At 37.7% G+C, this 25,426-nt stretch overlaps 1 protein-coding gene across 3 annotated transcripts in view; it reads right to left on the bottom strand.

Moving 5' to 3' along the window:
- The window catches only part of KIF21A (kinesin family member 21A), an 89,973-nt gene that overhangs the window by 6,530 nt on the left and 58,017 nt on the right, over window positions 1-25,426 (bottom strand). For 2 of the 3 annotated variants that reach the window (XM_030448742.1, XM_030448727.1), the window contains 12 exons: window positions 24,705-24,806; window positions 23,039-23,204; window positions 18,112-18,172; window positions 17,837-17,891; window positions 16,271-16,488; window positions 12,292-12,402; window positions 11,583-11,711; window positions 7,853-7,989; window positions 6,938-7,118; window positions 6,469-6,633; window positions 5,297-5,414; window positions 2,588-2,758 (listed from right to left, as the gene is read on the bottom strand). In XM_030448742.1, the coding sequence (XP_030304602.1) occupies window positions 2,588-2,758; window positions 5,297-5,414; window positions 6,469-6,633; window positions 6,938-7,118; window positions 7,853-7,989; window positions 11,583-11,711; window positions 12,292-12,402; window positions 16,271-16,488; window positions 17,837-17,891; window positions 18,112-18,172; window positions 23,039-23,204; window positions 24,705-24,806 (1,614 nt within the window). The remainder of the gene's footprint in view (window positions 1-2,587; window positions 2,759-5,296; window positions 5,415-6,468; window positions 6,634-6,937; window positions 7,119-7,852; window positions 7,990-11,582; window positions 11,712-12,291; window positions 12,403-16,270; window positions 16,489-17,836; window positions 17,892-18,111; window positions 18,173-23,038; window positions 23,205-24,704; window positions 24,807-25,426) is intronic. The other variant, XM_030448735.1, reaches the window with a different exon arrangement.

Here is a 25,426-nt window from a genome sequence, read left to right as displayed (position 1 = left end):
CTGTTGCTGTTCTTGTAAACCTTAAATCAGTCATAGAAGTGCTTTGTGGCTTGGGTTTTATAGCACCAAGTGAAGTAAGATATCCTAATTCTCGAACAGCAGATTTATTAAATGATTTTCATTAATTATAGAGGACCAACCTTGTTTAACACATGTATGCCAGACCAGGACCTCAGCTTAAATGTCAGAATTTACACTTTAAAGCAGCTCAGCACTGTTCTCAGGGTGGGTGGGATTTCATCCCATTCATCTCTAACAGTCAAGCCTACATACCCCAAGAAAGAGCAACAACAGAAAGTCTGACTGGAAATGAGGGAGGAGGGGAAATTCATACAAGAGAGGTTTAAAGATTGCAATGGGTCACTCAGAGCAGCTGTGCCATTTCTGACCTTGGAGAACTCAGCTGGGCAATCAGATATAACTTGAACAATCAGATATATCTATGAAGATGGCCTTGCTTGGATCAGCAGGCCAACTTCACACTGTGCAACCTTCAGTGAGTCCTTCCACCCTGAATTACCCCATGATTAGCAAAAGCAACAGCACTTCTCTTCTTTCCCTGTGACAATAGTAATAAAAAAATATTTATATTGTTTTGCCAAACGCTCTAGTCTCATCTCCTTGAAAAACACACAGTGTTTTATAGAATTATAAAAGGAAAGAATCTGAGATCAGTTTTATTATGTTCTACTTTTTAAACTAACAAAGGAACATGAAGTATAGAAATTATGAAATGCTCATAAACCAAAGAAAAATAGGAAAAGGAATACAACTAGACCGCTCTTACATACTACCTGCCCCTTGCCCCTGTGTTCTTTCTGATGTTAAATTAATTGCAATGGCAAAACCACACATTGCATAATATTTTAATGAGCCTAAAATGCATGAGTCTTCACTCTTCTTGCAACTTTATTAAAGTCATCCTGAGGATAAAAAAACTCTTCCTGTTCTTGCAGTTGGCCTGTTTTTGCAAACAAGCTGCTTAATATATTTCGCTGTGACAGAGATATGAGGGTAGATGTCTCAATGTGATCACGTGCAGATTTTTGATAAAAAGATAGATTTGAGGTCTTTTTTATTCCTTATATTCCCTTGGTGTGGTTTTTTGTTTGTTTGTTTGTTTGCTTTTTTTGTTTCTTTGGTTTGGTTTGGTTTCCTGTTGTTGGGATTTTTTTCATTTTTTTTGTTTTTTTTTTTAATTTGGGTTTTTTTTTGTTTTTTAACAAAAAAAATTAGAGCAAATATGTTCTAACAGTAAATAGATCATTATGAGTGTGTTGCATACATCACATAATGCAGACATTGTATAACAAGTTGAATGGAGATCATGCAAACCTCATGAAGTTCAACAAGACCATGCACAAGGGCCTGCATCTGGATCAGGGCAATCCCAAGCACTGATATAGGTTGGGCAGTGACTGGCTTCAGAGCAGCCCTGAGGAAAAGGACTTAGGAGTGCTGGTGGATGAGAAGTTCAAAATGAGCCATCAATGTGCACTTGCAGCTCAAAAAGCCAAGCAGAATCTTGGCTGCATCAAGAGAAGTGTGGCCAGCAGGTTGAGGGAAGTGATTCTCCCCCTCTGCTCTGCTCTCGTGAGACCCCACCTGGAGTACTGCATCCTGTTCTGGAGACCCTATTACAAGAAAGACATCAATGTGCTGGAGAGTGTCCAGAAGGGCCATGAGGATGACCAGAGGGCTGGAGCACCTCTTCTGTGAAGACAGACTGAGAGAGTTGGGGTTATTCAGTATGGAGAGGAGAAGGCTCCAAGGAGACCTTATTATAGAATTCCAGTATCTGAAGGGGGCCTACAAAAAAGCTGGTGAGGGACTTTTTAGGATGTCAGGTAGTGATAGGACTAGGGGGGATGGATTCAAACTAGATATTAGGAATTCTAATTAGATATTAGGAAGAAGTTCTCCAGTATGAGGGTGGTGAAATACTGGAACAGGTTGCCCAGAGGTGGTGGAAGCCCCATCCCTGGAAGTTTTTAAGGCCAGGCTGGATGGGGCTCTGAGCAACCTGATCTAGTGGGAGGTGTCCCTGCCCATGACAGGTGGGTTGGACCTAGATGATCCCTTCCAGCCCCAAAAATTCTATGATTCTGTGATTCTAAGCAGCAATGTTTTTTAGAAAAAGAGACTGGGTGGAGTGAGGTAGGATATAAAACCTCTCCAAAAGAAAACATTCTGTAGCCTGACCTAAAACATTGTTTGTTATTATTGTGTTCCCAGTTCAACATTTACCAATCACATGGACAACATCCAGTGGTTAAAATCATGGAGGACAGGCAAGTGCTGCCTTCATTCCAAAGCAAAAAAGAACAAACTCCACATAGAGCTAAAATAGAAGGCTAACCACTTCATCAGAATTTCCTGATACTACATACACTGAAAAGCAAGTACATTCCTAGTGTAAAGATAAAGTATATTACTGGTTACTTTCTTAGTCAGTGCTCTGTGTCCCTATTAAAAAAAAACATCAGTATCTAGGTGACTGGTCATTGTATGATCCTGAACATTTAGAGCCTGAAAACAGTTCTACAGAATGACTGTTACATTAGTCATGATATTTTTTTTCCATTACCTGAAGCAGGTCTTTTTGAGCCAAATCCCATTTCTTAATTCCATTGTCTCTGGATCCACTAAAAAGGTTGTCTCCCATAATAGCAAGTGCTTCAATGCCATCATAATGAGGAGGCTCGAAATTGTGTGTAGGACTGACACTTCCAAGAGCCCCTTCAGTCACATCAAACATCTGAAATAAATTAACAAATGACCAAATGTGTTAAGCAAAATATCTGCCATCTAACCAGCTTGGAAGACACTGCAATGAATAACTTCAAAGGAAAAACTTGGTAAGTCTTATTACAGGCCATGGTACCATGACGTATATTTCACAGAATTTATTTAACAAAAGAAATCCTTTCTTCTTTTCTGCCTCTTGCCTGAAGAGAAATGTTTCACTTAGTTCAGAGAAGACTGCTCTGGGAAGAAGTGCTGCTGTCTGAGTATGAAATACACGATATCTTCACAAGGAAGAGCATATATATACCATGTGGTGAGCTAGAGAGAATGAGCAAGTATGAGAAACATAACTCACACTGGAAAAGCTGTACAGGCAGCTGAAGGACGAGTCAGATGTTTTGACAAGGGCTACATACCATTACCTGCTACTGCTTTCTATGGACTAGACACCTCTGTTCTTGCCTGTGCTCCAAGAATAGGGTGTTAAAACAGATTCCTTAAGTGAGGTCATCTTAACTATATAAGGCATAATCAATCCCATTAGCTCTTTGTCCCTAGAACAACAGTGTGAGCAACCCTGTTTCTTTTTGTGGCAAGCCAAAACTCACAGACCTAGATGTGGAGGAATTTATGAGCCATAACTTTTATAATCACTACCTTTCTTTTCCAAGCAAATGTCAGACTTTGTCCCCTATTATTTGCTCTTCATTGACCTTTTAAAATGGAATACACTTGGCGGTAAAAAAGGGACAGCTTGCTAGAGTAAAAGAATACCTTAAGTCAACCAAAGATATTTTATAAGTTACTGCATTCAAATTAGCATGCATCAGTTCCAATTTTAACAAAAAAGTTCAATAACACATCAGACAAATTAGGCACTTAGACAGAATTGAGCAGTATTCCTGGCTCAGCAGACAAATCTGTAGATAAGACAGTAGTTTCCTGTGGCAGGGGAAAGCAGTATCTATGACCTAACCAAATGCCCCCAAGGGACCAGAGTAGAGAAGCACTGAGAATTCCCAGACTGCCACTCTGAATATACCCTGACAAACCATTTGTACTACCCAAAGCAGCTTGACAATTAGAGAAGCATTCACCTTGCAGAACACTCACTACTCTGCTGCACATACTCATGGCCAAAATATCCCTGGATATTCTAGTCGTATCAGTCACGAAGCAGATGGCCTCATGAAGATTTGTGTAGCCTTCCCACAGTAAGGGAACACGTAATAATGGCAGAAAAACTTCTGTTGACAGCTCTGTTTTCCAAAACCCCTTCCACCTCCTTGCTTGTCACAGGAGTTGGTAGCATGAGAAACTTGCATTAGATGACCACATCCTCTTATCCCCGTTGAAGTTCTAAGACATTATTGTGCCAGGATAGTAGCTCTTAAGTTACCCAGTATTCTGAACCATGCAGAGAAGTTATTATTAGAGTGCCTCTCTTTCACCATACTGCCTAAATTCTCTGGTCTCTAAGCACTGGAATTGCTGATAGGATTCAAATCAATGTCCAGACCATCAGGCTATGCACCAACATCTCAGGCAATCTTTCGAGTGCACAGTCAAGAGTCCAAGAATTGCAGTATAATGTCAAAGAGAAAAACCCACCTCAGTGAGAATGCTCACTCAGGTTCTGGTTCCTGCTCCACTCCCAGATGTGTTTATACATTTTCAATGTGCAAGAAGTATAAAAATGAGAATGAAGGGTCCCCTCTCAAAATAAGGTGAGGTATCTTGCTTATTCTCTTTCATGACTCACACACAGTGAGAGGGTCAGCTTTATGGAGAACATGATATAGAGTTTCCACAGTCTGACTCCCACAAACACAAGACTGTGGGTTCAACTAAGCCTTGGCTGAGGTGGAAAAGAAAACAAACAAACAAACAAAAAACCCCCAAACCCACAAAATATGCACTAGATCCCCATTTCCCTCCAAAACAGATTCACTATCTGTTTTGTGAATTAATCATAATGCCAAGTAGCAGCAAAGTATTGTAACACCACTAGCTATACTTTAAACACAAGTCAGAGCAGCCTGCATGCTAATGAATAAACCAAATAGACTGGGCACCTTGGCTGAAATGTGCTGATTAACCTGAGTAACATTCAAGCAAGAGCCTGGGCTAGACCCCAGACTCTCTTGTGTGGGAAGCACACAGAGTGCCTCTGCTGAGGAAATTAAGTCTGCACTCTGCACTCCAAAACAGGGACACCAATTTAGGATACTTTCAAGAGCTAAATGTTATTTAAAAGTAACATTGAATAAGTAACTATGAATATTTTTCTAAAATTTTTTCACGTGCACCTAATGTCCATCTTACTGGGGATTAAGGATAAATTTAGCTACAGGCAGCCATCCAAATAAAAATAATAAACATTTATCTTTTCAGTGCTAAAACTGAACATTATCATTAATCTAAAACTGATGAAAGAATTTCCATCTTGACTGTCATGTTTCAGATACGGAGTTGCAAGTCACTTCTGCTGAAGCCTGCATTCCATGCAGATGTGAAGAGTTTAAATAAGGAAATACTAACAGCTTACCTTTATATAATGATCCTTAGAACCAGTGATAATAAGATCTTGTCCATTGGAAAGTCGATCTACAGTAAGGCACATAACAGGACCCTGGTGACCAGTTAGCTTTCCTGTAGACTGAAATCTTCAAGAATAAGAGAAGAGATGAAGCTTTGTTATTTTTTTCATATATACTATACCATCTATACCATAGTTTCTGCCAGAATGGATCATTTTATTTTCTCCATGTCTTCATTATTCCTCCCCTGTTTACATATACTCTACTCTTCATATCCATATGCAAATGTTAAATTTATGCTATATGTAAACAAAAGCTTCTATTATGCAAAACAAGAATAAAAATTTTGAAGACAAATCATACCCCTTGAGGTATTATCTGTGTTTTGCATGCATTATTTGAGTGTGGGTTCTATTTGGAAAGGTGCTACTATAGTGTAGCTGTCATAGCCTTACATTACATTACATTAGTTGGTTTTCATCATCTCATCAACAATTACTAGTCAGGATCAATGCACCTGACACTTCACAAGTCTGTTTTGGAGCACCTATCTTTAATGAAACCTTATGGCTTTCCTTTCAACGTGTTTTGTCCTTTTTCCTTTCCTGCGTTTGTCCTTTTACTACTTAGGGAATATAAAAAAGATGAGGAAAGACTTTTTAGCAGGGCCTGTGTTGTAGTAGAACAAGAGGAAATGGAGGTAATGGTTTTAAACTAAAGAAAGCAGACTCAGACTAGATATAAGAAAGACAGTGTTTATAATGAGGGTGGTGAAGCATCAGAACAGTTTGCCAAGAGAGGCGGAAGATGCCACATTTCCCAAAACATTCAAGGCCAGGTTGGACAGGGCTCTGAGCAACCTGATCTAGTGAAAGATGTTCCTGCTCACTGCAGCTGGACTTGATAACCTTGTAACCTTTCCACCCATTGTTATTGCATGGTTCTATTATTTTTCCAATAATTTTTACTGAAAAGATTCACCATAGCATTAACACACATGTAAGTCATGAGCACCTCCATTATCTCACTAACCACCACAGCATGGATTAGTTGATCCATATCTTGACCATATTTTGCCCAAGTCAGGGACATTACCATAAACAGGAAACACTTCATTGACTTTGTTTCATATGCACATATAACCACCTAAGGAACAATCTCTTCTGATGGTGTTCAGTACCTTTTCAAGTCCCACATCCTCACAGAGTTTCCAGCAGCCGCATAGAGGAATGTGCCAGTTGGATTTAGTGCAATCTGATTGATCTGGTTCTCTCCAGCTGGGATAGTGACTGTTCTATTAGTACTTCCTGAACACACATCACCAGGCATAGCCTGGCCTGAAGACCTGGGTACAGGGAGGAAGGAGAGAAAAAAGAAAAAATCATAGGGCAAACTCTCTTTTTATGTATTCACAACCTACCAATTACAATCATTTGATAAAACACCATTAAGCATGAATACAACTTGTTTTGCATCTCCATATTTTATCAATATCCTGCAGTGACTCAGCTTCAACACAAAGAAAGCCATCAGCCCCGAACAATGTACACATCGACTAAACTGTGCTGCACTATTGAATTAAACCTATATTTTTTATCTAAACATGGGCTTCATTTAAATTCTTGGCATTCAAGGCTTAGCATACTTACGTCAATGTCCGAATACACTTAGCAGAATCTCTTATGTCCCACACCTTGATATAGGAGGTTGAGACTGTGAAGACCAGGCTAGTGTAGTTGCAGTATTTTATGGAAACAACATTATTTGGATGACCCCCCAGAGACATAATCTCTTGTCCAGTTACCAGATTCCAGACTTTACAGGTACGATCTGAATAAAGACAAGCAAAAGGAGGAAAAAAATTCAAAAATTAAACACCAAAGAAACTCCTCAGAAAACAAAAAAGTTTGCCAATTCTCTTTAAGAATGTGTCTTGGTATTTTTAACAGCCAGGGAGTAGAATAGCCACAGAAAATCTGTCTTCTTCCTCAAATCTACCAGCTTGCAATGTTCATAGAGTGACTGTACCACCCAGTAGGGAATTTAGTGACACTAGATCTAGCCCCCCACACTCCCACCAGCTTTACAACTCTTAGACCCACAAGGGACAGGACAAGGTGCACAGAGGAAGAATAAAATGTCTCTTGCTCTTCTCTTCTCTAATAGCCAGCTATAGCAGGAAGAATCTATTCAAACTCTGTAGGTAGGTAGCATAGCCAAAGTTGTACTAATTTCTACCTCTACCCCTACACTGAGGCTATTGCTTTGCATTTCACATCCTGTGGGTAAATGTTACAGTGACTGGTTCTATCATATCACTCAACAGATGTAATGTTATTCTTCAGAGTTACTTTCACAACAAATAAGCAGCCAAATACTACCTATTGAAATTGAATGCATATAGATAACTACTGTAAATCCTTTACCAGCTTATCCTGCAAAATGGATCCTCACAATTTTCATTGTGTTTACAGCACTAAGCAAAAATGGAGAATTTCATCACAATAACCTAAACTGTCCAAGCAGCCCCTGTAGGCTGCACAGATGTATGAAGCTTGCCAAACCTTTAGATCCAGTGAAGAGAAGATCATCAGTTGCATCAACACAAAGCACAGCCTTGGTATGTCCTTCAGCTGTATAGATACACTGAAGCGGAGATGATCTGATGCATTTTGAAGCAGGGAATGGGTTAATTATCCCTCTAAAGAAAAAAAGAGAATGTCATTTGGGTATAGTAGCACTCACAAATCAAATTAATTCACTTAAATGTAGGGGGGGGGGGCGGGAAATGACCTCATTTCCTTGCATGGGCAGAACAGCTGAATGCCTTTTATTAAACTATGTAAGAATTTTTAGTATTATAGCTTCAACAACTATTAATGCTGGACTATCAGTTAAACACACAAGAAAACAAAGAAATTAAGACAAGATTCTGAGTATTGGTTAAATGGTAAAACCTGGATAGTGCTAGAAGATGCTTACAGCTCCTGTACTCATTGGACCAAAATTAAGACTACAAATCATGTAAAGATATCTTAGTCCAAATAGAACATCTGAAAAATGGAACAAGTGTACTGCATGTACACTGCCAATTCCAAACTCAGCAGGCATTCCATATCACCTGCATTCCACAGGCAGTTTTGGGGAACAGCTGCTAACTTGTGTGCCTGAGGAAGGTTCCTACTGCACCCTGTCCCCAGTGCCACACGTGTTCTCAAATGGCTAAATGGTTGGATTACAGACATCCCAGAAAATTCTTCCTACTTGTACCTAGTTCTGCAGTAATGCCAAAATACTAAGTCAGCCCAAAAAGACAGAACAAAACACAAACAAACCCCCAAGAAACAAAAACAAAGAAACAAACAAACAAAATCCAAAAAAAACTCAAACAAAACACTGTTCATCACCAAACAAAAGTTATTAGCAAACTAAAATGCCAGGCATATAACTGCATACACATAAACCTCACTGATTTCTGTGAAGTGTAGAGAAGCCTCAAGGTAGTGCCCACATACATAGAACACGAAGCTGTGTCTTGACCCACTTGTAGCTAAGACTCTGTCATGGTCTTCTGGGTATTACACACATAAATGTGAGAAAAAGGAACTAAGCCATAGCCCTGTCTCACAGGAAAAATGGGAGTATCAGATGGAAAATATAAAAATTTCATAATATTACCCAGAAGATTTCTATTTAACTTTGACAATTAGGTGGTCTTCAAAATTATTACCTTGTACATTTTTACTGCTCAGGACATTTTAATTCATTACTCTTCCACAATGCTTTTATAGATTTTACTAATATTAATTTTGCCTTAAATTGTTTAACACTAACTTCCTCATTTTGGAAAGGCATTCACCTTTCAATCTGCACCTTTTTGTGTTTTCACAAATAGAGGGAACAAATTAGTTTATTATTGCTATGTAAGATCTCTATGCTTTTTTCTAACACCACACAAAACTAATATGGTTTTCTCTGTAGTATCCCCCAGTGCATCATGCTGCCTCTAGACTGAATTACTCCTACTGCTCTTCTCACCCATTCATTCCCTTGACAAGTATGTAAAATATATATCCCAGAGCCATTTATCTACTTATGTTCAAGTGCTCCGACATCTACAAACAGAAAATGCTACAAATGACCAGACAAAAACAACCATCACATTATTATTTGCCCTTTGACTGCCCTTCTTTTGATGAACTAATCATCACAGAGTACCAAAATCCTAAATTACAGATTAGGAACATGAATAGGGACATTTCTTTCTTCTTTTAAGATATGTTCTGTCAGAAATACTTAATATAAACCCTACTCATTTATTTTTTTTTTAAACTGGGATTTAATTTTTAGTCGCCAAAGCATACAACTGAACAAGAAAATACAAAAAGAAAGCAATAAGCATATAAAACCTAAGAAAATGTCTGCTCCTCTTTCTTAAAAGACAATGAGAGAAAGAATATGTCTAAGGAAAGGCTTATATCATGCTTCATTTAAAAAGAAAAACCTAACATGCTCAACAATGATAAAGAACACCCTAAAAAAGAAGGAAAGACATGCTTGACCAAAATTTCAAATTTTAAAACTTTTTTAAAAAGCAAAAGGGATACAGTGCACAAGTATCAGGAAAATTCATGCAGCAAAATGAAATTTCCAAATAACTTAATTAACTTCAGGGACAGATGCCAAGAAAACAGAAAACAGAAAGAGAGAGAGTACCTGTGTACCTCCGACAGAGAGGAATCACTTTCATCAGACCTACAATCAACAGTGGTGGAATTGTGAGGAGAAAGAATATAGGTATCAGCAAAGTAAAGCCTCCATTTAAGAAGAACAAGCAACAGCATGGCCAATTCAGAAAAGCAATGCAAATCCAGGTACAGTGTGCAGCATTGCTCAGGATACACTTAAACCCGTGATAATATGGGGTCTTAACATAACACTCTCAGCAGTAAGTTACACCGGTAGGCTGTCTCAGCCCAAGAAGCTTGAGTAACATCATCTGATTCATTCTTATTTAGTAAAAGAAGTAAAGACAACAAAGAGGAGAAAATGCAAACTTTAACCTCTCTACCAGAGTGCTTTTTGAAAATACCAAAAGGAAAAAAAAAGTCTGCACATCAATGCCTCTTAAGCATAGAAGAAACATGTAAAATGTTAATCATAAAAATATGAATATGAAAGTTATTGATAGCCCACTGAAATAAGATTTGCAAACAACCCTAAATTCAAAATCCTTCACCCCTCATTTTCAAAAACATTTAAAAATAAAACAAGATAACACACAAGAAAAAAATGCTCCCAGACAAGAACATTCGCATTAGGTCTTAAGATGTCCTTCGTTTTCAACTGAAGCAAATCAAACAGATACAGAAGTTTCAGTTTTACTTCAAAGTCAGTCCAAAGAAAATGAAAAGAGTTAGGTGGGAGTTAGCAATAAGATAAAGGTAACATAGCTAGGATAAAAGAAGTTATAAGCACAGTTAAATAACTGAAAGCCTTTTAAGCTACTGTTTGGGATGTGGTGACTCTGTAGACCACTGAAAAAAAAAAGTTTTATAAAACAATCATGTAAACAAACGAGCATTTTGTTTTCTTGCTACAGTGAGAAATAAAGGTTGATTCTAAGTTTGAGTGGCAATTCATAAGCAGTGCATAGCACTAATATCAATACTGAAACTTGCGATGAAGACTGCTCAGGTCAAGTACACTGCAACTTGGAGGAAGGCTCCTACAGAAACAGATGCCTAAAATGTCTGGAACCCAAGCTCTACTTCTTGTAAACAAGGTATGAATATAATCTGCTCCAGATCACTGCCTAGAGTAAAGTCTGTTCAGCAATTTGTATAATTTCTAAAGAACTGTGCTCTAGCCATTTGAACATCCCATCCTCCAGGGTGCTGTTGTGACAGCACTTGGAGAAAGACTGGAGTAATCGACTAACTATCAAAAGAACAAGTTCCTACATTGTAAGCTACATCCTACTTTCAAGGGTAAACATGCAGAGAAATACAGATACATCTAAGAATTCTATCATTCTTTCCTATTTTGAGTTTAAGACTACAAATACCAAACAAAGCCTAGAAAACAGGAAACAAGGTTCAGCAGGAAATTGCTATTCTTGAATTTTTACAATTGTTTCATGGAGGTTTAAAGTATTTATTTGAAAACTACATGAAAGAACAATAAATGCCTCCTACTGTCCTGCAGGAATAGGGCAAAATTTCTAATAGATACTACCCTGAGTGCACTTTGCAATTCCCTGGTTGGGGACTGAGGCTTCCCTCTGTGACTTACTTATCCTGCTGAACTGATGTGTTTCCCTGAGAAACAGTAAGACGACTAAAAACATTCATTTCATTACGGGGCCGGCTTGGTGGGGAAGTAGGAGGTGACAGACTAGCCTCTGGGGCTCCAGAATCTGAGCTACAAGAAAAAAAGAACATCTCCTTTAACTGGTTATGAATGGTTAGAGAAGTTAAATGCAACATGCCTCAAAATGTTAGATGCTCTTTTCTTAAGCAAATAAACAAAATTATAATGCTAGCTACAGATAAGTCCCTGGGAGGATAATAAACTTAAGACTACAAAGTGCTGCAGAGTGCAAGATGGCAGTGTTCCAAGTGTATGTGCTATGACTGAAAGCTCCAGGCAGAAGCCACACACATTTGAAATGAAATAATTCTTACAAAACTGCAGTTTCTTAGAGAAATTGATGACTTCCTTTAAAAAACATTTTTCATTTGATTGGTTTGTTTTGTTTGTTTGGTTTTTTTAAATGCTCCAAATGAGTTTTTCTCACAACTTTGCCGAGTTATTTTGTACAGAAAAATGTCCTGTAAAACAAGGAACTCTCACACACATAAATTGAGCAGTGACTAATTTCACTGTCAACAATAAAAACTGTCCTAGAATTAAAGAAATTGGAAATTACAGATTTATTTTTCGAGAAAATATACCCAAGTTTTTTATTATTCCAGAGAAAATAAATTTCAAAGAATCTTACAGTTTCTGTTCTTTTGCCTTTGTCTTTTCCATTGTTTTTTCATATGCTTTTCTCTTTGTTAAAGGTGAAGGCTCAGGTATCTTCTTCTCTGACAGAGATGGTTGTCTAGACCTTAAACAAGAGAAATCATTATCTTACTGCAAGGCCCTTTAGAAACTTGCTTTTATTACATTAGCTGACATTCTCCCACTCATTTCAAATTTCATAGATTTCAACAAATTTCATGCAAAATTTATTATTGTCTCTCGCATCTAGGGACTTTATATGTGTTCTCACATTTTAATATAAAAAAATACATGTTATTAATTTCACAGTTCATCAACATATGAAGAGCTAGGTACTGAAAATGCAAAGAAGATCTATTAAGTCAGTTATAGGAGACTGACTAAAAGAAATAAATAGGCAACTCAAAATAAGAGCATAGATGAAATGGGAAGATCTGACTAAAACCTAAATTTCAGATTCCACAACTTTCATCTGCATTAGACCACTTATAGACATGAAGAACAGAGAAATCATGATGACTCTTACATATGATTTAAACTTTGCATTAACACATTTGTATTTCAGTATCAAATTCAGAATTAGGAAAAAGTATTTCCCATTGATAGCCTGATTATTGTAACACTGCTCCTCTTCATCCCCCTTCTTCATTGCTTTCCATCCCTCCTTTGTCCTCTCTGCTTATTTCACAGAAATAATTCTGTTCAGTCATTGCAGTCTTTCTCCCAGCCTATGACTCTTCATTAAAAAAAGAGCAAAAAGATCAGGAATGCAACATTAATGCTGACTCCCAAATTTCATAATTTCACTACAGTCAGCTAAAAAATGAAATGACACTGGATGGTCTCCACTCTTTTGAACTCCAATTTCTCACTACCTGGGCAATCAGAAATGCAAAATTTGCCTTGGTTTGTCCTCTTTCTCTTGTGTTAAGAGGCGTATTTTTTCTGCTAATATAAAGACCATAAATGCTTACTATAAGAGAAAAAGCAGGTTCTGAAAGTGCTTTTGTGCCACACAACTTTATTAAGGAGACAATGTTCAATTGGCAGGCCACCTGCCTGACACAGTTAATAGCATCTGGCCTGAGAGCTCTACAGGCTCTGGATTTACAGAGCTGCAATGCTTCTCTACATGAGAAAAGTTGTACTAGCTTCCCTTGAGAGGAAGCCTGTGCTATATAAAAATCCATCTCTCATGCAAAATAACATGATTTACCAAGGAGGGCACAAATAAGAACAACAGCTGCTTGTGTCAAATAGCCCAGACTGACTGTTCCAAGTAATCACATCCCCACTCAACACAAGCCCTAATTGGAAAGTGAAGTCCGACCAGTAGGACCTGGTGCCAGGAGCAGGTGCAGATCCTAGAGTCATCCTAGGGTCTTCAGAAGACCGAAAAAGAAGTAAAAGTGATAACTTGTCTGGTTTTGTACAAAGGCCTAGCAGTTAAAGAGAGGCCTCCTCAAGGCCTGAGTGCCCATTTCTCTCTACTCATTTCTCTGCAGGGCTCCCTTACCACTAAGGTACACTTTGCAAAGAACATAAACAATAGTGGAACAGGACACATTCCCTCCTTCTCTTTATGTTGAATCAAGTATGCATTTTGGAATGCAAAAATCCTGGAGTCTCAAAGCAAATCCTAGTATCAGTCTGAACAGCTAGCTCTTTCAGCAAAGATGACAGACTTGGGTTATAGTCGCCACTGCCATGGTTGCCTATGTGTTGTCTAATGCTCAGCAACCAGATTAAATAAACCACACCAGAAACTGGAACCCAGGCTCCTTGGCATTAAACCAGCATCTGCCACATACAGACACATACAGCTCCCTCTTGCTCACTCTTGACCTGCCTTTTAAGTTTTGCATCTTTGACTCACTAGAATGAACTTCCTAAGCATAAATGTAAAAAAAAGAATGTATGTCAAAGGTCTGAGTGAAAAGGAGCAAGATATACACCTAATTACAGGTTTCCAGTGCCCTTTGAGATTTCCCAGTATACTGGAAATCTGAGCAGAACTGGCACAAGACCTACAGGAAACTACACTACTCTGAAATGGTTGCTGTAGATGAGTTGAGCCTATCAGAGGACAATGGCACTACCCACCTTTATAAACAGAAACTGTTGCCCAGGTGCATTTAGGTGCCTCTCTGAACATTATACATCAACAACAGTCAACAATTACAGCGTTAAGGGTTTCCAGAGAGGAGCAGTTTGTTCAAATGCAGACACTTGAATTTCACCTAAGCACATAATCTCTGTCATTTCCAGAGAACGCATATTTTGAATCACTGTTACTGCTTCTACATCTTGAATGCCACTTAAACAAGTGACACAAGAGAGATAATGTTTATTGCTTATAAGACCACACGCTGCTCCAGAAGAATGTATTTTATTACAAGAGATGGCACTAGAAGCCCGTGCAGGAAGGCCACAACCTTTCTTCAACAATGACCAGTTACCAGCAAAAATAGAAATACTGTACAAAGTATACAGAGTTCTAGTTTTGAAAAAGCATCTTAACTACAGCGAGGAAGTCACTGCTGACCGATTGTGGGCATTTTTGATCCCTTATCTGCAAAATATTGATCAAGACCAAACCAAGAGATGTGAGGCCTACCGCCAATCAAAATTATTTACTGGCAGCATAACTCTACTGCTCACAGAATTTGGAAAATCATGTTTGCCTCATTGTTGGCTCATGGTACATTCTAGAAAAAGGAGTGAGACAAAAGTTGGTATTACCTGAGTCTTGGATGCCAGGTCATAACCCTGGATGTTTTAAATCTTGAAGCTCCAAAAGTGTCTAGAGATCTCACACTAACTGCTGAAACAAGGGGGTTCCTCCACCTATCCTCACCCTCAAGAACATTCTTTCCAAGCAGACTGAACTTGTAAAATGCACTGAAGCCATCAGCATGGGTTAATAATTGCTCTCAGTAGTGTTTTATTGTTTATGATTGCCACCTCAAGCACATGCTGGAAATACACAGTAAAAGTAATAAAAATTGCCAGCGTATATTAGATGAAGACTGCTGTAAAAATATTATGCAAATAGGACAGTGAAAGATGCATAAATCCAGAATCTGTAAAATGAAGATACCTACAGGATAAAGTTTTTCCATTTCACTGAACATGGCAAGCGCAGTCAGTTTATGCGTGAGTTTGCACAATATCAGAGCTAGTACCTAAAAAGCCAAGAAAAAGGTCTCTAGCAGAGAATGGGTATTTACCAACAGTGATATTGGTAGAAATAGATAGAACAGTAAGAGCAGTGGAAGAAAAGAGAGTGCATGTAAGAGATATATGCTAGCCCCACAGTGAAAAAAAATATAAAAAGAATTTGGTTCTGTTTGTCATCAATTACTATTTTCAATTAGGAAAGTTGTTCTGCAGATAAGTGCAACCCTGGGAATAGAAAGGAGGATTCATAATCTCCAAAACATTCCTTTATGCTTGTATGTTCTATTATTGTATAGACTTTAATTTTAAGCATGGTCCATATAAGATGGCTCACAGAAAGATCTTACTTAATAGCTAGGACCATAAACAGATACTATTACTATATTATATGAAGTTTTTGGGTCACATTTTTGGGGTGGTTGGTTTTTTTTTTGTTTTGTTTTGCTTTTTTCCCCTGCTGTTTACAGTATTTCCCTAGAATCTGTGTTTCCCACAGCACTAATAAAGCCAAGTATCCAAGGTACTAGATGGATTTTTTCCTGCTATTTAGTAACAAGGCTACAATAATTTTACTACAACATAGCAACTTAACAGAACTTTTATCTTCAATAATAAACACATTACTTACAACAGTGCAATGATACTTTCTAGAGTGGTGATGGTTGAAAAGGAGTTACTTAGTAAGCTTCAAGTGTATTAACCTCTTTGTAAAGTTAAAATAATAGATTACAAGAAATTGGCAACATGCATTTTTTAAAAGCGAAGGATAATTAGTACAGCATGGCCAAACTTACATGCTGCCTATCTTAGAAGGTAAGCCAGATGGTGAGGGAATAAACTCTCTGTCCCTAGCAGAAGTATCATTTGTGTCAGCAACCATTCCATTATCTTGGTTTTCTGCAACTGATGCAAGAGGGCCAGCCAAAGCAGAGTCTGCAGCACTGATGTCAGAGGCTAAATCACTGCTGTCAGCATACAGCAATTCCATCTGGGTAGTGGTCCTCCGCCGGGCCTGGAGACAAATAAAAACCAAGTTGCAACTAAAGCAAATTCATGGTATGTGTCAAGAGTGCTACATTTAAGCTTATCATGGGCCAGAAATTAGCATCCCCCTTAATTCACTTGGCAGCTATTTTGGAAACCAAATCAAGGAGTCACCTCCACTCTTTTGCAACACTGTTAGAGGACTCAAGTCAAACTCAATAGAATGAAACACTGACAATTGGTTTCCAAGGATAACCTGTCAACCAACTATAAGTGCCTGTCAGTACTACAGGAGTACAATATTACACTCCAAAGGTTTGTCCAAATGAATTGTTATAAAGCAGAGGAATAAAGCAATCTGTGAATTTAAATAGCTACAATTACAATATTGTGAATTCTTACAACAATGCTTATTGTGATATAAAACTCTGCTTCTTACTTATGTCACTTAAAGTACTTTAGGCCAACATGATTTTTTGTAATAACTCCACATTACAAAAATTTGAGAGCAACAGAAAGCCTCACAAAGTAGCTTTGCACAACCTTTATGCAAAACATTCTTAATAAAACTGATCAGACATGTTAAATGTGATGATGCTGTGAAATTAAGATGTATTCCTCAGGGAAAGAAAGGCCAGTGGGGTAGACATAAGTGCAGTCTGAATACAGCCATTACAAAAATGACACTTATTTGATGCCAACATTTTTGGACCAAGCTCACTCAGCTTCCCTGCCCAAAGAGCACCAACAAATGCTACCAATAATGCAACAGCTGACCTAGACATATACCTCCAGAGCCAACTCTAGTCAGAAGAGTTGAAGCTAAACTTTTTTTTACTTTGCAAACTTGGTTTATGCTCCTATGAGCACAGATGCTAAATTGCAATCATACACATTTCCAGTTCCCACTGCTTTTAACATTAAACTGCAGACAGCTTAGATATATTTCTCCAATACCAACAGTAATTAAGAGCCTGGAGGTCAAACTTCTATTTACTTTATAAAAGTTCTTTACATCTCTATGAGCACAGAAACAAATTGAAAACAATAAGCATATTCACAGTTCCTGGCATTAATATCAAACTGCAGTCTAACTAATAATCAGCTGCAATTAAACTCCAGTTTGCAGTGCAGGTAACTGGAATAATGTTTCTCTTTCAGAAGCTATGAAAGTTCAACGACAAATTTTTGAAAAAGTACATTTTTATCATCACTTCTCAGAGTATCATACAAAAGCATATTACATACAAATCACATGAATGGTATGGCAGTTCACTTTTTGCATGTCTTTGTTCATTAGTGTCCCTAGAGCACAGCAAGAACATTCCACAGAAGGTGTCATTATGAACTATTATTATCATAATTATACAGCTTACCTTGCTTTTGGGTTTTACTTCACCACAAAGCTTCAAAAGATCTGAAGATAATGAACTAAAAGAAAAATTTCATCACAGTTAGAAACAAAATAGGTATATTTTTGCAGAAATGTGAATTTGTATTTGATTCTTCTTTCTCCTGAAATGGTGGGCAAAATGAAACAAAACAATGTCAGAGATATCTTCTAATGGACATATAATTAATTACAAAAAGAGGAAATAACAGCATCTTTTCTAGAACTAGATCCAGTTACATGTTAACAGAGACTGCTCACCTTCCTTCTGTCCCAGGACTATGCAATGGGGCATCCTCATCAGTACTATCTTCCAAATTTTCTAGAAAATTTCCAAAATAATATGTTAGTCTGTCCACCTACAACAGGACCTGCAGGTTTTAAGTGCTATACAAAACAGCTCAGGCAATGTTGAATATAGATGAACAGAATATGAAAGGCAGGGACTTTCAAAATATTTTGACTATTTGCTACACAGTCCCCATTGACTTTTCCTGGTATCTGAATTAAGTTCTCATACCATCTAAATAAATCATACATCTAGGCATAGTGTCCCAGATCTGGTGCTCTATTTATTGTAGCAGAGCAATGGGAATGACAAAAAAGCAGAAATAAATTCTACAAGAATTTGTAGACAGAAGATAAAGCAAAAGAAACTGCAAGACAGAGAAGAGATCAATGGCAAGTAAGGATGTTGTGCCTCCTCTGTTTTTGTAATCTTCTTGCTCTAAGACAGAATCAGCCTGGCTAGAATGAAAAATAAATTAACAGATATTTAACTAGCTAGCGAGATGAGGCTCAGCCTCAGCTTATATAGGATGTCACCATTTGGACTGACAAGAAGCAAGTACTTTTTTAGTATATAAGCATTTAGGTTTCAAACAGGATGACATCCCCATTTAATAATACAGAACTGCTTCCTAATGAGAGACTGATTGGCTGTATTGAATTTAATTGTAAAGTGAAGCAGTCCAACAGAAATGGTTCTGAAGTAAAATGGGTTCACAAACCTGACCACAAAAGACAAAGCCAGCATGCATGTCACACACTAACACTGGAAAACACCAGATTCACTTGACTGCATGCAAACAGCAAAAAACATTAAGCTGAGACAACCAGTCCAGGGCGTATTTACAGTCAGTTCCAGTCTGATGGGAAACTTAACCTGCTAACTTCCATGTCATTTTACTAATACATTTTAAATATAGTTCAAGGACATGGGTAATACATTCCAGCAAGCCAAGTACCTCATTTTTTAACATACTCATGAAATTTTAAGGGTTAAATCTCATGACATTCAACCACACCTCTTCTTTGATATTAGAGAGGCTTTAAGATTATTTACTTAATTTTTGCCAGAAAGAAGATAATATGTGCAATGCACAGAACCAATATATTTGGTACACTCATTAAAATAGGCTTGTCCATGTATGTTTAAGTTGAAGTGGAGAAAGTGAGGAAAGATATATAGTTCCAAGTTATGAGAAGGAAGGAAAGAAAATGCCATGGGTCTGTATATGCTACATCTAAAAATGTTCCCTCCAAAAGTCAAAAGCATACATCGATTTAACACCAACAATGCACTTCACAAGTACTCAACTGCTGTACTAAGTTTTGAAAATGTAACCTTAATTGCCGAAAATACAACATTATAAACAAAGTCAGAAAAAAGGCACAAAAAATAGCACTGTGAACTATTTTTCTATACAAGGTAAAAAAACAGCATCAATAAAATAAATGCATTTATTAAAAATACGAGAGTCATATTTTTACATGTGGTGATGTTACTCATCCCCTTCTCAAAGAACTTGCTATCAGCTTTTACTGGCAACAAAGTAGAAAGTGTTGGATAGCCACAAAAATAGGGATTTTATTTACAGGCTCACACTCACACGACCTAGCATCTATTGATATTTTATTTGCTTGTCTGCAATTCAGCACAGGAAGACTGCAGGTAGAAACCAACACAGAGAATCAACAAAAAAAAAAAAAATCAAAAAAGGCAGAAGAGCAAGTTTCTGCAAGAAATTCTGAGCAAGGAAAGATGAAAGGAACAATAAAGTTGACAAAAGAAGTACTGCTTGCAAGCTTTGGCTGAGATGACTGCTAATAAACTAATGACTGAAGAACAGTGGAGAGATTTTCTGATGACAGTACTGATGGGCAGTACCAGAACAGCTCAGCCAGAGAAAATTATGTTTGACCAGTCCTCTCAACATCTGCATTTACATGTCTGTGAGGCACATCCATGAACATCCAGATGTCACAGGTGGGGCAGAAAAGCAGCTCCTATAGTTCTTTGTAAGAGTCACTCCAGCAACACCTCAGGACTCAACTTTGTGGTCACATTAAACTCTTCACAAGAGCAGGTGGGATAGCAAATAGCAGTGATTCATCCACACACAGAAGGTGTACTTTCAAGACCCATTCTGAAGGTCAAAACGTGAACCCATGATGTGCTTCACTGCACTGAACCCTTTTCTTAAGCCTACACTTGAATGGAGGTGCCCAAACTGGGGAATGCCCAAACATAATTTGTTTTAGTTGGAAAGGACCTTAAGGATGATCTAGTTTCAATCCTTCTATTGTGGGCATGGACACCTTCCAGCAGACCAGGTTCCTCAAAGCCTATCCAGCCTGGACTTGAACTACTCCACAGAGGGGGCATTTATAACTTCTCTGGGCAACCTGTGCCAGCATCTCACTATTCTCACACTAAAGAATTTCTTCCTAATATCCCATCTAAATCTACCCTCTCAGCTTACAATGGTTACTGCTCCTCCTATCACTCCATGACCCTGTAAAAAGTCCCTCTCTCCTGCTTTCCTGGAGGCCCCCATCGTGTACTGGAAGGCTGCTTTAATGTCTCCTCAGTGACTTCTCTTCTTCAGACTGAAGAACTCCGACTCTTTCAGCCTGTCTCCACAGGATCATGTCTGTGACCCTTCTCTGGACTGACTGCAACAGCACCATTTCTCTGTATTACTCCCAGGCTACCTGTCCTTGCTTCCACCCTCTGCAGGCTTCCTTTTTGTGGTTGAGTTTGTCCAGGAGCTGCTTGTTCATTCGCGCAGGGCTCCTGGCATCTTTGTCTGACTTCTCCTTTACTGGGATGCGGCAAGCTTCAAGCCAAGTGTATTCAAATAGCTAAGAACTTGTGACGATTCCAGAGCTGAAAGCAGGCATCAAGGTAACGGTACACAAACACCTTGAAGTGCAACTGCTCTGCTTGGGATGGGGCTGGTTGGGTGCTGTCAGGCAGCCTTGTGATATTGGTTCTCAGGATCTGGTGCCACCCACTTGCACCCCTGGGAATCCTGTCAGGTTATCAGGGAACCCCTGAACCAACAGAGTCCACGCTAAGCAGCTGGCAGTCCCAACCTCAAAGCCCCACTACAACAGTCTCTGAACTCCTTGCACCACAACAGTTCTAGCCACCAGTGATCTACAAAATAGACTATCAACAGTTTGCATTTTGGCAGTCTGAGGTCAGTACAGAATATTCAGCAGAGACACACACACAGTTCAGTTTCCTTCCTGTAATGTGTTAGCACAGTCCTGACTAGCATGGGTGCTTTAAAAGCCTCAGTTCATGCTTGCAAAGTGTTAAAGAACTTCCTTTATAAGACATACTCAAAAAATTTTTTATGATAGATCTACTGTTGCAATGCATTTAACAAGTGTCTTTGCACTGCTCCAAATAATGTTGAGAAGTAAAAGCCTGTCGAAAGCTAAAGAAAATGCAATGCCAACTTCATGGCAGGAGAAATACTGCTCTCACTCCAGCAGGGGTGAACACACACACATGCACACACGTTAAGGGTCTATTTTAGATACACTGTGTTGTTAATAACCAGTGAGGCTTCTGAGCAAATACTGTCTGCATGCAGCAAGAGGTCCTGACACAGATCTTCAGGTGGGTGTCACCTGTCAGCAAGTCAGCAAAGTTCTCATTTCAGATGATGATTTACACACTTGCAGGCAGTCCTGTGCTTTTGAAATGTTTCAGATGCCTGTGCAAACAAGCACAGGACAGTATAATAGGATTAGAAGTAATACAAGGCAATACAAGAGGAATTGTTACTAACATCAGGAGTATTTTTCATGTTTCAAGCATAGCCAATTTTGTGGCTAGAAGCAAGAAGAGAAAATAAGGGAAAATTATTTGGGAACCATTTAAAAAGCAACAACAACAAAAGATTCATCTCCTTAAAATCAGTGAAGACAGAAACTACACCCAATTGAAAAAGTGATATATAATTTGCATCCTGTACAATACTTACATTGCAAAATAAGACACAAAAAGCTATAAATTACCTGCATGTTAAGAATTACTTTTTTTCAGATCTAAAAAGATGAGCAGGACTTTTCAAAACTACAGCAGTAATAAGATTGATTTATGTGGTCTGAACAAGCAGCTGAGCCATAAATTTGAATTACAGCTGTGCTTACTGCCTTCCCTTCTTATTTGACAAGTCTAACTAATATGAGGGCTATGAAAGGTTTCAGAAAGGAGGAAATGCTCTGTAAGCTCATGATATTCTGTACATTTACAAAACAGTTCATGCAAACTTCACACACTCACAAATTCTAAGATGCACCAGTTAGTGAACATGAATGAATTAGTAACTCATGCAGCTGTACAGTACACAGAAAGCTAAACATACTTACCCAGCGGTATGCTATCTAGGTCTGTGTAAACAACAGCAACAAGGAAACAAAAGCAACACTCCAATCAAAACATATCCATTTATAAAGAGAAATTAAAAAAAAAAAGGTACCCAAATGTATTCTAAGTTTTTCTTAATATCATCTAATGAGAAGTAGAATAGATGCCGTAAAAGACATAAGATGCCATTTTCAAAATCACTAACATACAATCATTGAACAAGGTTGTATATTTAGAATTTCACATTCACATACCAAATTTTAAATGTATGGTCTTTTGTAAAAAATAAGCAGATTCTTTGAATTTTAAGTCCCAATAAAAAAAAAACTTATTTCCTACATTTTACTGCCAAAGGGATAGACATATAAATTACACACATGCACATCAATTGTGAAATAGGATCTAAGATGTTAAAATACAGCATCTATTCAGAAAAGAAATAGTCTAGAATGCCCAGTAAAGCATGCATGAAAGCATGACATGCATCTGACTATTCAGAATACTAAGTCATACAATTACCTTGCAATGCATGACCCAGCAAAGCATCAAGTTCAGGATTTAACTCCGCTTTTTCTTTTAGCATATGAAATAGCAGCTGGTTTTGAGTAGCACTGGTAATTTCTGTCTGTTTAAGGCGTCCCTCAAGAACTTTGATCTGAGCTTCTTTCTGAGCTGCTTGGAGACCCTAGGAGAGAAGAAGAAAGACAAATGGGTTTTTGTTACAAAATAAGAATTGGCAGAATGTTTTAAAAATTACAGGCACAAACTAAATGAACACTGTTACCTTCCTCTTAGATCCTAAAAATCAGTTGTCCATTCAAGGTACAATTCATAGATTCTTTGTATTTATTTAAGTGTAGCAAACATCCAAAAATGAACACCTCAGTTTTTCACAAGTACACAATTTTTTTTTTTAAATTGCTAGCTATTATACTGTATGACAAACAACATCAAGAACCCCAAGCAACACAAAAAGACTAATCTATCCTACAGAATTATTCAGTGAACTTTCATCTTCTGCTGAAAGAGTTCATGACCTAACTTAAGAGGAACTAAGGGAACTTCCCTAGACTCATGAATTAGAGGAAATTTTTTAATTTCTAGAAAACATAGCAAAGGAAATATACAGTGAATGGTTTCCAAACAGAAGAAACAGTACGGAAAAATGGAGGTACAACATGTGTTCTCCAAGACTTGTAGGAAACTGAGGAACTTGAGCACTAACACTTGAGGAAGAAGTGTAGTACTATGGACTTGTACATTAGATTTTAACTTTCTCATGAATGAAAACAATACAGGAATATACATATTTTGGATGTAGAAACATCACCCAATAGACAATAGGCATGACCAATTTTGCAAGAAAATGTACTTTCAGTTCTTCTACTTTTTAACTATTTAGTAGAAAGAGGTGAAAAAGTGAAAAATTTGAATATTCTGGAGGTTTTTATCACCGTAAGGAGAAATATGAAGAAGTCAATATGATCGTGGGAATTCTCTTTTCCTTTTTTTAAAAGCAAACCCCCCCCCCCCCAAAACCACTAACTTTCTTGATTACCTGCATAGTGATGCAGCAAGAATGCAAAAAACGAACAGAGAATTGGTCAGAAGAACTGACTCAAAGCCCATTGCAACAGCCTTGAAATCTTTCATTTGATTCAGTGGCACAGAGTATGCCCCCTCCGAACTGCAATAACAGCAGCAGTGAGAGCTATAAAATGCTAAATACTCATTCTGAAAATATTACTTCAAGTCTTAAAAAAAAAAAAAAAGCCCTTATTGCTGTACTGAAAAGTGGAAGACTGAAAATAGTATACAATACATCAACATATTTTAGTCTGATATGTTTAAGGAATTGGCTGAGACAATCTTTAAAAAAGACCATGAGTATTCTGGAGTTTACTGAAAAACAAAGCACTTTATTTGATTATGGAAAGTTAGTGTTCTTATAAGAACCACTTGAAGTAATTAGTGAAGTAGGATCAACTGCATGTTGAAAAACAGGAAATTAACTGAAGGGGACAACAGATCTTAGCAGCCTTCGCAAATGTGACTCAGTAGTAGTGACCCGTTTTGTTCTGTCTGGCTTACTTTTCACAGCATAATTTCACATTAATTAGTATTTATTGTCAGCACAACTCTACTCTCAGGTCCAGACATACAGACATTTTATTTAATGCATTACCTTATTGATACCCATCGTGAGGAAATGATCAAGCAAATATCGAGCTTCTGTCAATGTGCAAGCATTGATTACTGCTGTTACATCCAAGGTCTCTCCTTCCTCCTATATGTGAAACAAACAAAAAAACCCCAGTCAGATGGTACAAAATATGTAAACTTTTTTTTTATTGATTACAAGCTTAACAGAAAACAGAAACAGTTGATGATGCTACAATATCGTTCAGTTCATCTTGTTGGTACCTTTAAACTATGTTTGTCAGACTTATTTTCCAAACTGTCCCAAACACACCCCACAGTACAAACTCTGAAGCCTTTCCACTTTCTTCCAGTGTTTCAGTTCCTTTCCTATTAGAAAGCTCTTACAGACCTCCAACTTAGACACTTGCCTTCTACAAGTTAAACTACTCCCATTGGATGCAGAAACAAGTGCATTTCTTCACTCTGCAACATTTATGCATTTGAAGTATTAAGCACTCTGGTAATGTAAATACTTTACTCATGTAAAGTATGTAATGTAATGTACTGCATATTGTAAGAATTTTCACATTTGGATTTCACTGCTTTCAGTAATACTCAATTTTCTACATCAATCATAATAGACAATTTCCCTTTACTAAATTACTATTTGAAAAATCAACCTTAAACAAGCATCTTGGCCTGAAAAGGCTCTTTAGTTATAAAAACCCTCTGTTACATAATTGAAAATATACTAAAATGCAATAT

The sequence above is a fragment of the Calypte anna genome, chromosome 1, assembly GCF_003957555.1.
Source record: "Calypte anna isolate BGI_N300 chromosome 1, bCalAnn1_v1.p, whole genome shotgun sequence".
Lineage (NCBI taxonomy): Eukaryota > Metazoa > Chordata > Aves > Apodiformes > Trochilidae > Calypte > Calypte anna.
The sequence above is the reverse complement of the archived record's forward strand: the minus strand, read 5'-3'. Positions and strand labels throughout refer to the sequence as shown.